Source organism: Fulmarus glacialis, unplaced genomic scaffold (assembly GCF_000690835.1).
Source record: "Fulmarus glacialis isolate BGI_N327 unplaced genomic scaffold, ASM69083v1 scaffold12084, whole genome shotgun sequence".
Taxonomy (NCBI): Eukaryota; Metazoa; Chordata; class Aves; order Procellariiformes; family Procellariidae; genus Fulmarus; species Fulmarus glacialis.
Window position 1 is genome coordinate 1 of NW_009207442.1, and position 13,008 is coordinate 13,008.

At 35.0% G+C, this 13,008-nt stretch overlaps 1 protein-coding gene across 1 annotated transcript in view; it reads left to right on the forward strand.

The window, feature by feature from the left end:
- The first annotated feature begins 8,241 nt into the window (after positions 1-8,241).
- The window catches only part of LOC104075563 (matrix metalloproteinase-16), a 54,014-nt gene continuing 49,247 nt past the window's right edge, over positions 8,242-13,008 (forward strand). Inside the window, exons 1-2 of the mRNA XM_009576106.1 lie at positions 8,242-8,403; positions 11,325-11,542. Coding sequence (XP_009574401.1) covers positions 8,322-8,403; positions 11,325-11,542 — 300 coding nt within the window. The 5' untranslated portion in view covers positions 8,242-8,321. The remainder of the gene's footprint in view (positions 8,404-11,324; positions 11,543-13,008) is intronic.

Genomic DNA, 13,008 nt, shown 5'->3' on the forward strand with positions numbered 1-13,008 from the left:
ATCCCAGCTGAAACCACGACAAGAAACCTGGTCAATTGTAATGTTATGAGAATGACCATTATATTTTCAAATGTTTTTACTGGTGTGAGCTTGCTGAGAGAAATTAATTTATGAAGATCTTTTGTAGCAAAATGCAAAATTCCATTATAATTTTAATTTAAATTATTTTAAATAATTATTATCTAAAGATGACCATGAAAATACTCAAAATAAAACTTTTCAGTCTGTTAATTGATATGACTTTTTTACTAACAGAATGAAAATGCCATTTGAGAATAGTATACAAATTCAGTAGTGGACCTGAGCAGTGAAGAAGTTAATCCCAGGAGCTAGAGATTCAGTAGAAGCATAGTTTTTCTTATTTTGTTGGGTACACTGTCACAGCAGGGTTTCCTCAAAGTGTGAAATGAAGCCATAAGCATTATATTTGCAGAAGGAACACATACCATCATATTTACACCTTTTTGGGAAGCAGCAAGCTTTCATGTCTTCTTTACCTCCCATAAGATCATCTTCAGCTGCTTCACTTCTCACTCTTTGGAGAAGTTGGTATTGATTCACTAGTCAGAATAGTTTGCAAAATTTTTCAGTACTAGTGATTGAAACTGTGAGAAACAAAGTGGAAATATCCTTACATCCATGCTTTTTTAGAAAGAAAATTAAGAATATATTAAGTAATTAATTGACCCATTTCAAGCAATTTCCTAGAAAGTTGTAGAATGTACTTGGTAATAAATCTAAGTAGTAAGGCAGAAATTCTTACCTTCTGCATGTCCTTGCTTTCTAAAGTACAAGCTGATCTGTACTATAAAAGAATGTGGGCTCCTTTAAAATATGTTATTTATCAGGCTCCTGACTTCTTCTAAATTATGCCCACAATATGCAGAAACAGTAGAATACTGCCAGGAAGGACATACACACCTCTAAACTCACAAGTTCTTATCACATCTCATCAACGATCACTGAGTCACCTGAAGACAGTCTTGCCCTATAGGAATCATAGGATCATAGAATCATTAAGGTTGGAAAAGACCTCTAAGATCATCAAGTCCAACCGTTAACCCAACACCACCAGGCCCACTAAACCAGGTCCCTAAGCGCCTCATCTACATGTCTTTTAAATACTTCCAGGGATGGTGACTCTACCACTTCCCTGGGCAGCCTGTTTCCAAGGCCTGACCACTCTTTCAGTAAAGAAGTTTTTCCTGATGTCCAGTCTAAACCTCCCTTGGCGCAACTTGAGGCCATTTCCTCTTGTCCTATCGCTAGTTACTTGGCAGAAGAGACCAACCCCCACCTCGCTACAACCTCCTTTCAGGTAGTTGTAGAGCATGATGAGGTCTCCCCTCAGCCTCCTCTTCTCCAGGCTAAACAGTCCCAGTTCCCTCAGCTGCTCCCCATAAGACTTGTTCTCTAGACCCTTCACCAGCTTCGTTGCCCTTCTCTGGACACGCTCCAGCACCTCAATGTCCTTCTTGTAGTGAGGGGCCCAAAACCGAACACAGGATTCGAGGTGCGGCCTCACCAGGGCCGAGTACAGGGGCACAATCACCTCCCTACTCCTGCTGGCCACACTATTTCTAATACAGGCCAGGATGTCATTGGCCTTCTTGGCCACCCCTTGTCAAATTTCAAGCAAGCAATTTTAAATTTCATACTAATCTGTTGATCTTTTTTAAATAGAATAGTTTTTCAAAAATATACACGTGGGTGTAGGTATACTAGATTATACACAGAGTATATTAGTACATACTTTGTATATAACAAACTGCCTATACCTCCCCTTCCATCTACAAATATATAACAGTAATATATGTAACAGTAAGTCAACTTGCAAAGATTTTAGTGTATATGTTAGTATATGTAATAATAGAGTGAAAGAAACATATTTTCATGTCATTCTCTTTTGTCACAATGGAAAAAAGGCTAAATGTATAGATATGTTATTGAAAAATGATTGTTTAAAATACAGTGTGTACAAATTAGATACACTACGTTCATACAGAAAATGGGTATACTATATATGATACATTTTTACTTAAAACCACAAAAATTTAGTTTTGCTCTTCATTTTTCAAAGCTACTGCACCATCTCAGCTCCATCTTTTAGCAAAACTTTCTTTCCAAAGTAGCCACCAAGCTACCAAATTTCAGTGTCAATGGCAGAAATTTTAGATAATGTCAAGCAACTGTATATGATTTCTTAGACTAGAAAATGTGGCACCTTTATCTGGGTAAGAGTATGTCTATGATTTATATTTAGGTCCATGTATACTCTCTGTATAGCATATATATGCATAGACAGTGCTTATGTAAGTGCATACATAATGTATGTTCTCAATTCCGCTGCATTGCAATAAGGTCAGAGAGAGAAAGAATCTTCTTTTATCACTGGCTGTTGAAATAGCACCTTCAAAATTCTGTCCAATCTAGAAAGTATAATAATAACAAAGATATAAAACTTTTTTTTCTTTTTGTTTCTTTTTTTTTTTGTTTCTTTTTTTTTTCTTTCTGTATGCTATGTAGAGTAAGAATCTTACTCTAAACTTTGCAGCATTTCAGACAGTTGGGATTAGCAGCATGGTTTGATGAGTCAATGGTACAAATGAACAGGATAATGAAAATGCAAATTCTAAATACATCGGACACAAGTTCATGGTAGCGTGTGTGTAATATTTTCTGATGAACTGTAAGCTTGACTTTGAGGTACTGTCTTGTTGATAATAGGGCTGTGATAGAACTCTTTCTTGTACAGATTTACATTTCAGATTCATATGGATTTAATATGAAATCATCTATCTGCATCACATGAAAAATGAAGTAAAATAATCTTTGGAAGAAACAGTGCATGTCCATGTATAAAACATTTTTGTAGTTTTCCAGTTTGTTATTTGAAATTCAGTTTCTAGATTTTTTTGGTTTTCTCTGGATGGGAAAGTCTTCAAAATTGAGGTCACAATGGCATTTAAACAATGGACAACTCTTGAGCTCACAATGTGTTGTAGCAGTTACTGTCACGTGCCACGGAGGAGAACCAAGTGACATGCCCTGAGGTGTCATTTAGTGCTGCATTAAAAAGGTGGCCAAGTGATGAATCAAAGGCTTGCTAAGCCATCAGGGTATTGCTTTTATAAATTAAGCTCACATGCTATTTAAAACAGGAATAAATATCTTCAGAATAAGGGTTTCTTAATAGCTTGCTGTGGACAAACATATTAGCTTTATTTACCTGTAGACATGAAAAATAGTGCATATTATGGCTCCAGGGAGAGGCTTCCCCATACACCATGCTCTACAGTGCTGGCTGTTTAATATTTGATATATTAATACATATTTATATTCTGGAGTTTGGGCAGTGATTGTAAAGTCAGGCAGATTTAGTGCCTAAAATAGTTTATAGCCTCAGAGAAAAGTGTCAGTATAAAAATAATCATTTTGTCTTAGTTCTTTACACACAGTATCTTTTTTTTTTTTACCTTGTGAAATCAAACTTGAGATAAAATAAGAAAAACAATCACAATCTCTTTGAGCTTATATCCATTCTATTCCAAATCTCCATGCTAATGGGGAACACAGGAACAGAGATGCACAAGTTTTGGACTTGTAAAATACATTTTCCAGTATTTTTGTACTACTGTATAGGTAAATATAACAAGATGTAACTCAGACTATCACAACGTATATTCACCATTGTATATCCTGCAGTGGCAACTTTTAGTTTAAAAGTCAACATAGTCATACGTAGTTTAACTCTGTTACTCATGACTTGTTAAAGTTTTGCAATTGTGCTTCATTTTGCCAAGTGGACTGAAATATGTGTTTCTTCTTGGGTAATGTATACTGAAATATTGAATCATTTAGGATTCTCTCTTTCAATGGTGGGGACCGAAGACATTTAAAAAATTATATCCAATATTGGAATTGGGATGGAGACATTTTGTCCCTGATTTTTCTAGCTGTATTTTTAAATATGGTGATTATCGTAATCCCAGTATACTGATATTCCAGTAGTGCGGAATTGGGATTATAATGCCAACCTGGATATGCTTCAGTCTGTGAACATGAAGTCTTTTATGATTGTGGATGTGTTAAACTAGCAGTCTAAAAGCCAATAATTGATGATATTGTTCATTTTTCTGTATTTCTCCAAACTGAAATAAAATCGAACTTGCTGGAGGAAGCTGCATGGTGCTGCTTTTTCCTCAGTGGTTAAGTTAGGAACAGCCTGGGTGAAGAGTTCTGTTTCTAAGGGTGAAGAGCTGAAAACTGACCCATAGCAGGTCAAAACCACTGCTTGAAGAGCAGACCTTTGTCACTAGAATGACTCCACACTTCTTGCTGTTGCCAGACTTTTTGCATTATTATGGCTATATTATAAATGGTATATTATAAATATATATATAAAATGGCATATTATAAATGTATATTACCATCTATATTTCATGGGTAAATTATATCCAGTACGATAACAAAGCTAGCCTGAGTGGTATGAATGTTCACTTGCTTTTACACTCCTTCATCTTACCCTGATCACTGGCCAAGGAACTGAAGTTGACCTACTATCAACCTTGCAGTCACAAGTGCACTTCTGTGCAGCCTGGAGACAAAGAGTGAGCACTCAGGGTCATCCTTCTGCACTCTCAGTAGCTAGTTACAGTAATGTTAAAATGCTCAAGGCAAGTCTGCTCCCGAAAGCAAAGAGGGACTGAATAATTGTTGCCTAATTGAAGAAATCTAATTATATGCAAAGGAAAAAGAATGGAAACTAAGACAGTAGTAAGTCCTACCTGCACTGGTCTCAGACAACACATCTTGAACTGGTTTCAACCTCAGTTTCAACTGCACTAAGTTATTTGGGTCAGTTTAAATTCAGGATGCCCTGGAGACAATCATGACTCTTGATGGAAATTGTTATGAATAATGGGGCTATTTGACTATAATAGAAACATATAGAAAATATGTTCCCTGTTAAATCACTGTCACCCCAGGCAAGAATATTATTCTCCCAGCTCTTTCCTGTGACCTTTTCCCTTCCCCCCTTACCCATTTGCTCCAAGGGCTGCTCTGTGTTTACCACATTTAATAGCTCCTCTGATGGCTACAAGTTGCATTGCAGGAGGTGGAAATTACTTTCCATAGTCCTTTTAACTTTTTCCCTTTTGGATGTAGGCTTTGACTAAGTCCAGAGGGGCAGTCAGATGCTGAATATATATATATTTTTTTTTTTTTTTTTTTCATAATCACCCCTATCCAAAAGACAAAGGGAGAAAGACATACTAAGAAACAGCCACTCCCTGCATAAAATCTGTTCTCTGACATAGTCCCACTGCCATTTAGAAGTACTGCTTTGGAAGTGCTCTACCATATGCTCATTTTCTGTGATCCCAGAAGGAGATATACCAGTAGATGACAGTGTGTTTTATTTATTTCCCCATTACTATGTAATTCACACCCCTTCAAAGTCAACATGGAACAAAATATGGAAATTCCTGTAGATCTTTATGGGGACTCAATGAGGACTGATAACCAAAGGATGTATTGATTCTTCATGCATTGCATAACTGCCACAAATAGAGAAAAACAGTAGACTCTTCCAAGACTATTTATTAACTGTGATTTCTTGAAATTTTAGAAATTGTAACAAGTTCACTTCCCAGACCTCCTATCTCAAACAGCAGAGGTTGAATACCACATGTAAAACACTCTTTGGTCTATTGATACTGACCAGTCTAATAGAATCAAATACTATTAATTTAAAATGATTTGAAAATAATTCAGTAAATACTGTGGCCAGCTTATTAGTACAATTATTAATATAGGACCTAGACTGGTTAATATTCTTAATTATGATGTAGGAAGCACAGGTCTATGAGGCAAATTTGCCTTTCACAAGGTCTGAAAAGCAAAAGAAAGTTGCATCTTAAATATATGAGTTAATGCCAGACAAAGAAATATTTCATTCTAATAAACCTGGGTTAGAACTCTAAACTCCATAAAATGCAGAAAAGAATTGAAAAATAATGTGAGACGTCACAGTACAATAGTTATAATACAGTAACATCTTCTTCCTTCATGTCTTTCCATCTTAAGCCTATTATTTTTTTAAATTATATTAATTATTCCATTATGAGTGCAGAAAGAAAACCTTTACAGAGTTGCTCCTGTGCATCACTTCCAATGCTGAGGTTAGTTACAGAAGCTGTGGATTATTCATATGAGATGTCAGGATCAGCTTTGACTGCATATAGAAGGGCAGATTCAGATATCAAAAGCATTCGTCACCAGGACAGTCAAGCTTATCAAACCTGTTACAACAACACATTGAGAATCTGCTTTACTATAAAAAGAACCGCATCCAAGAAAAAATATTGTCATGAAAATATTTCATCTGGAAGCCACATAATTATAAATGATAGGATAAACTCTTCTCATTTCTGAAAGCACATTATGTCACATTAATTTTTGAAAGACATGATTTTTCTGCGCAGTTATACTGAATAAAAGAGCAAGAGAATTTATTTTACCTATTTCCGGATTAACAATCAGAAAGACATGAAAAGACTTTGTCAACTAAGCACATAGTTTTAGTTGTGACTGTTTCCATGCTTTCAGTCAAACATTTATTTTACAAACTTCAGCATCGCTCCATACATCATGAAGACATCTACTGCCAAGTGTTTCCCCTTTCATATATATTTGGGAGAAAGTTTATTTCTTTGTATGAACAAGAGGAAATACTTGAAAAACGGAGATGCTGTCAACTATGTCCTCAAAGTTCTGTAACTTTATATATATGTAAAATTTTTCCTAAATTAAACTTTTTAATATTATTACTATTAATATTATAATAGTACTTAGAAATCCAGATCAAATGCCAGCAATGGAAAATAACTGTCTACCCCCAAAGAATTTACAGAATATAGGATAAGAGTTAATGCTGAGCATTTTCTTGCTCCAATATACAACTGTCTATTAGGCTACAGTATAGGCCTTTTGTTATTTATACTGTTCTTTCAACAAGAAACTACCTTTTGTAGGTGGCACCTGTTTCACTTGAGTCCAGCCACCTAGAAGTTAGATGTTCAGCATGAACTGCTGATCTAGAATACTTCTCTTGTCAGTGGAACAGGAACATGCTTCTGGAGGATGATTCTTCCCATCCCTAGGTGGTGAAAATGAGCAATATCCTGGATGTGACCCTTTCCAAGTGACCAGAATATTTCTCTTGATATAAAATGTTTCTCTAAAGTCTCGTTATATGACAGTTTCACTACAGACAGAATCTGTACAAAAGACTCATGGAAAGATATTCTGAACTAAGTCATAGATGAATAAAAATAGACAAAATTAATACCTTAGAGGTCCAGCTCTGAAATTTTTATAGAAATAATCCCATTTGTGTGCAATAATCCCATTGCTTTGATTTGTGTTTCCTTCACAGAGTGCCATAATTCTACTGCCAAAACTTCTAGTTGTGTCTAATATCCTGTAATAAAAAATGAAAAGATGATTTTTAGAAGGGAATAACAAAAAAGTTAGATCAGTCCATAACACAAGTGTGTTATTTTATTTTTTAGACCTACAAAAATCAAAAAGTTCTAATACACAAGTAAGCAACTACACTTATAAGGGAGTTAACTACACAATGAAATAAATAAGGGCATCCTATTTTGAGAAGGATAGCACAATACACATATTATCCTCATTAGGATTTCACTTATGGTGATTTAGAAATGGACAACATCTACAAATAATCAGCAAGATTACAAGTGCTTGGATGACTAAGTTCCCTATGGGGTTTGTCCTAAATAGGTAGTCCTCAATTTGTGAAGTTCACAACACACAGCAAGGATATTTTCCATTTGGAACTATGTCTTGATGCAAGCTTTTTTAGTCAGGTTCACAGCAACATCAACTTCAAGTCAGAAATTGCACACAAGCCTAGACATGAGGTATGACATTTAAGCCCTACATTAACCATGTGCTTCAGTTAGAAAAGATTACGCTTATGGTGTCTGTAAGAGTATCATATATTATATGTAACAATAGTGGTTTCCTTGTTTAAAAAAAGGGAAAGCTGCCTTTGCAACCATATTATCCTTGTGATTCATTATTAAGCATTACCTTGTAAAATTCAAATTCAGTGAAAATGTCTTTCAAGTGCAGAGTCCTTCACTTGTGTTATTTCTGTTACTATGCTTGTGGTTTCAAAGATCTTTTTCCCCTTTCTTCTCTTCATAGGAAATGATCTGTTTCTAGTTGCAGTGCATGAACTGGGACATGCTCTGGGCTTGGAGCACTCTAATGATCCCACTGCAATCATGGCTCCATTTTACCAGTATATGGAAACTGACAACTTCAAACTACCTAATGATGATTTACAGGGCATCCAGAAGATATACGGTATGTCATACTCTAATTAAGCAAGATAATTTTTTCACTTTAGAATACATTTGAGGTCCTCCTGTTCATACACTCTCCAAAAGAGCTTGTTAGTGTAGACTCTGCCAGCTGTTATGCCAGAGGCTTTCTTGTGAGTAGGCCAAAGATTTTGATGCAGCTCTTTTACTTTTTTCCTCACTGTTCACAACTTTCATTCAAATTTACACTCAACTGGAATAGTAATTTTAAATGTTTTAAAAAGCCATAAAGAAAATATCTGCAAAAGGATCCCAAACTATGAAAATATTAAGAAATGCAGACCTTTAACCGTAACAAGCTTATTCCTGCAGTAGTCCAAGCTCATGTAACTAACTGGATGAATTGATAGTTATAACACTAAACAGTTCCCTGGGTGTACAAAATTTGTGGTCCCAGAAAAACTTTTTCTTGTGATAAATACAGGATATTGATCTCAAAAGAATATTACTACCAGCCCAAGATTTTGAGCTACATAGGGGAAAAAAGGCCCACTTCTTTAAAATATGTTTCTTTAGGTTTTTTGTGACCTGATATAAAAGACACATGTGATGTAAATAAATTCTGCATGTATTGAATTCAATTTGACAAGGCAAGGTAATTGAAAATTAAAAAAAAAAAAAGCCAAAACAATAACATTATTCTCATTACAGGTTGAATGTAAGACTAACTCCCATATTACTGTTCCTTACATTTCCAAAAACATGGTTTTGTTCTTGATTTTAAAGATTTTGATTCAGTTGGTATCTGTTAAATAGTCTGGTTTTTTTCTTTAAATATTTTTTCCCTCTCCTACAGTGAAAAATCTGTGGTATCTGTATGTTAATGCTATGTATCCAGCACATATAATTTGGAATTGCCTTGCTTAATATTGCCCAATTAAATCAGTATTGGATTTAATTTTGTACTTAGAATTATTTTCAGTTTAAATGTTTGTCAGGTTTATATTGAATATTATCAGGGCCATTCCTTGTTTATCTTTACTACTAGAAAGGACAACTATGATCATGTAGAATTGCTGTACTGCTAACTAGAACTCTGCAGCCTCCATGGCATTTTATATTAACAAGCTTTTTAAAATATTATATTAACAAGCACTGATATATATTTTCTTAAAGCATAAATAGCAATTTCAAAATGATTGGATGATCAAGTTTTGTTTGGTTGTTTTTTTTCCTGTGTGATTAGCTGGAAGGAAGGTTGTTTCTCATGACCTCATAAGTTGGTAGTCTAGACTTAAGGGCTAGACAGGAATACTTTGCTGAAAACTAACTGTTAAGCTCTAACAGCTGTGGGCTATACATTAGGAGAAATGTGTTACCCCTGGGAAGTAATATCTGACATCACCACCAAATGGCATATGAAAACTTTGGTTTGGGTTTAAAAACTTTCCAACATGAGCTACTGCAATCTGATTCCTTTGCTCCCTTTAAAATCAAGAGGTGATCTGGAATCATATGCCTCAATAAAAATGTCACACCTATTAAAATAATTACTTTGCTCTGCATTATTCCTTGAAACACCATTATTAACTGTAAATTACAAATGTCACAAGCCTTAAAATTGTGAATGAAATAAATGCCTTATTAAATTGTATGACAACCATTTGGCAAGTTTAATATTTCCTTACACAGTCCATCTTGTTCTTTAAAAACTATACTTTTTTTAAAAGTATCAGAAATTCAAATGCAATTTATGCAGTTTTAGAGTTGTCTTACTATTCAAAAGTCTTTCTGAAGCTGGTCATGCAAACGATATTTTTTAAAGTCAAAACTAATTATGCATTGAAATGATTTGGAGAGATGCCTAAATAGAATGAGCAAAATTAAAGTGTTCATCTTGTTTCCAGAAATCTTACTGATCCAACTGAAACTTCTTAACTTTTTGTACATGGAAAATATAAGCAAATGTAGTAATATGTGTAGAAAGGGAAAGGCATTTTCAGTACACCCATTGCGAGTCATTCAGTATGCCTTTAGGATTATGAAAAACATCTGTCTAGGATGGTCCTTTGACTTTGAGGTAGAGAAATTATGAGCGGGATAGTTATTTCACCTGCCATCAAACTCTGTATATTATGACAGAAAATGTATTTGAAAGAAGAAAAATGTTTTAAAATCACTGTACAGAGTTTTAGTTTTTCACTTTAGTTCTTTTTAATCCATTTATCCTCAGAACAATTCCTTTGATTACCAGCTATTCGTAAGAGTCACTGGAAAATAAAAATTAAAATAAGAAGTAATTACTCTCAGAATATTGAAGAAAACATGTGAAATAGGGTTTTTGTTTATGTGGATGCCTAGGATTTGAAGTCCAGTTTCAAGAGCTCCTATACATAGTAAGGGGCATTGGGGAAAGCTGGGAATGTCCTGTCACTAATGCACATGACATTACTTGGCGTACAAATTGGGTCAGTAGGAAATATCAGGTATGCTACATATATGCATATGTGAATTGATGAGTGGAAGTTAAAAATATGGGTTGAAAATCCATAGACTGCTGATGATCTTATTAGGAACAGGTTTTTTGTTTTCCTTTATTTTGTACAATAGACAATGATTGTTTTAACATTTCTTACTCAGTTGGTAAAGTATGTGCTATGAATTACTTCTCATCGGAAATGATGGTGGACTATGCATCCTTTGCAGGTTTTATTGGAATGTTGTTCCAATAAGGAAGGAAGATTCTGGATAGTGAAAAGTAATTATTGTCTTCATTCATGCCTTGGTTTTATAGTAGTCGTTCATTATACCTTTTAACAACACAGGAAAGGAATGTTAGGTCACTTCTTCCATTCGCCTTCCGCTGTAGGATTTGCACTGCTTACAGCAGGGTTTTGTTGTGTATTTCTTTTCTGAATGCCACTGTGGACATGTAAATTACATCCTACTGCTATATTTTTAAAGGTCCACCTGACAGGATCCCACCACCAACAAGACCTCTGCCAACAGTGCCCCCACATCGTTCAGTCCCTCCAGCAGACCCGCGGAAGAATGACAGACAACCAAAACCTCCCCGGCCACCCACTGGTGACAAACCTTCCTATCCCGGAGCCAAGCCTAACATCTGTGATGGGAACTTCAACACTCTGGCTATTCTTCGCCGGGAAATGTTTGTTTTCAAGGTAGGAGGCTGTGAACTTTTTAATGTTACATCAAATGTCTACATTTCTCCTTTTATTTTTTTTTTAAAGCAAACTCTCATTCATCATGGCTCTACTTTCCCAGCCTGCTCATAGTTAGAGAGTTCAAGAAAGAAATTTAAAAAATAAACATACACATGGCTTGAACATCTAGCAGAGGACTGCTGTAATGTTCTATTTTGGGAAAATACCCATGTCAGCAGAAACTGTAATACCTCAAAATGTAAGGGTAAATATGGAGAGATAAAAAGCGTGTTATGGAGAGATAAAAAGCATAAATCAATTCATGAATAATAGGAATTATTTTCTTGGGAATACAGCCACATCCAGACATACAGTAGATACTGTGTCTTCAATGTTGGTTTTTTTTTTTTTCCCATGGAGCTATAATTTTAACTTTACAATTAGATCTGTCATTTAGAAAGGAAGTTTGTCATCGTGTTGTGGTTGCATTGAAACCACAGTATCTAAGTAAAGGTCTTTGCCACAAAAATCTTGCTGCAAATGTGTCATTGTTTATTTCTATTCATCTTCTTGCTCTGAGCTGAAAATGTGGTATATACAACAAATCAAAATAAACAAACTGAACTGAAAGGCAATCTTTTGATAGAAGGACTTTGCTAAGACTCATGGACATCAAAGCTATCTTAGGAGGATGATCTGCAATATGGTTTCCAGAAGACATTGAATGTTGAAGAATAATTACAGAATCATTATTATTCAGTCTCTTAAATCTTAAACCAATTTGCTGACAGGTAGTGCTGTGCAAATGTTCCAGAAACAAGCAACAGGATAATCTATTATTTTGAACTACTGGTGTGTCAAATTTGCTTAAGCAATAGGAAATGTGGGATCTTTGTTTTGTAAATATATGACATGATTCCTTTTAACTTCAACATTATAGGTAGAGAAGAAAGGCCTTTCACATGAATAGATAACACTTTTCCCTTCAGCAATAGCGTAAGTACAAGGGAAGTGCAATGAATTTGTCTCAAAACATGAAGCTCCCAGTTCAATGGTTTTTGTTGTCCTTTCTGATAGGACCCATTTCTCCCTTATATGTTTTCTTTTTATGTAATCTATCACTCCAGATAAATCTTATGAGCAATGCTACCCAGCCTTTCACTTTCTTTACCATACGTGAAAAAATATGTACAAATAACTTTACATGAATTCATTCAAAATTATTGAGCTACCTTCACAACCCAATGGGCAGCAAATACTTTTCCCGTGAAGAGGTAAGGATTTTGCCAGCCCTGGGGGTGTCAGCCCTTTCCGTTTGAATAGATGGTATATCTTCAAACACTGGGAGGTCCTGAACTATCAGTCTTTTTATAACTAAAACTCAAAGGTTAAGGAAAAATCTAATTTTCTAACTTGACATTAAACAGGATATTAAAATACCTACTTCAATCTCATGTCATCCACCTCAAGAGCAATAGAACATA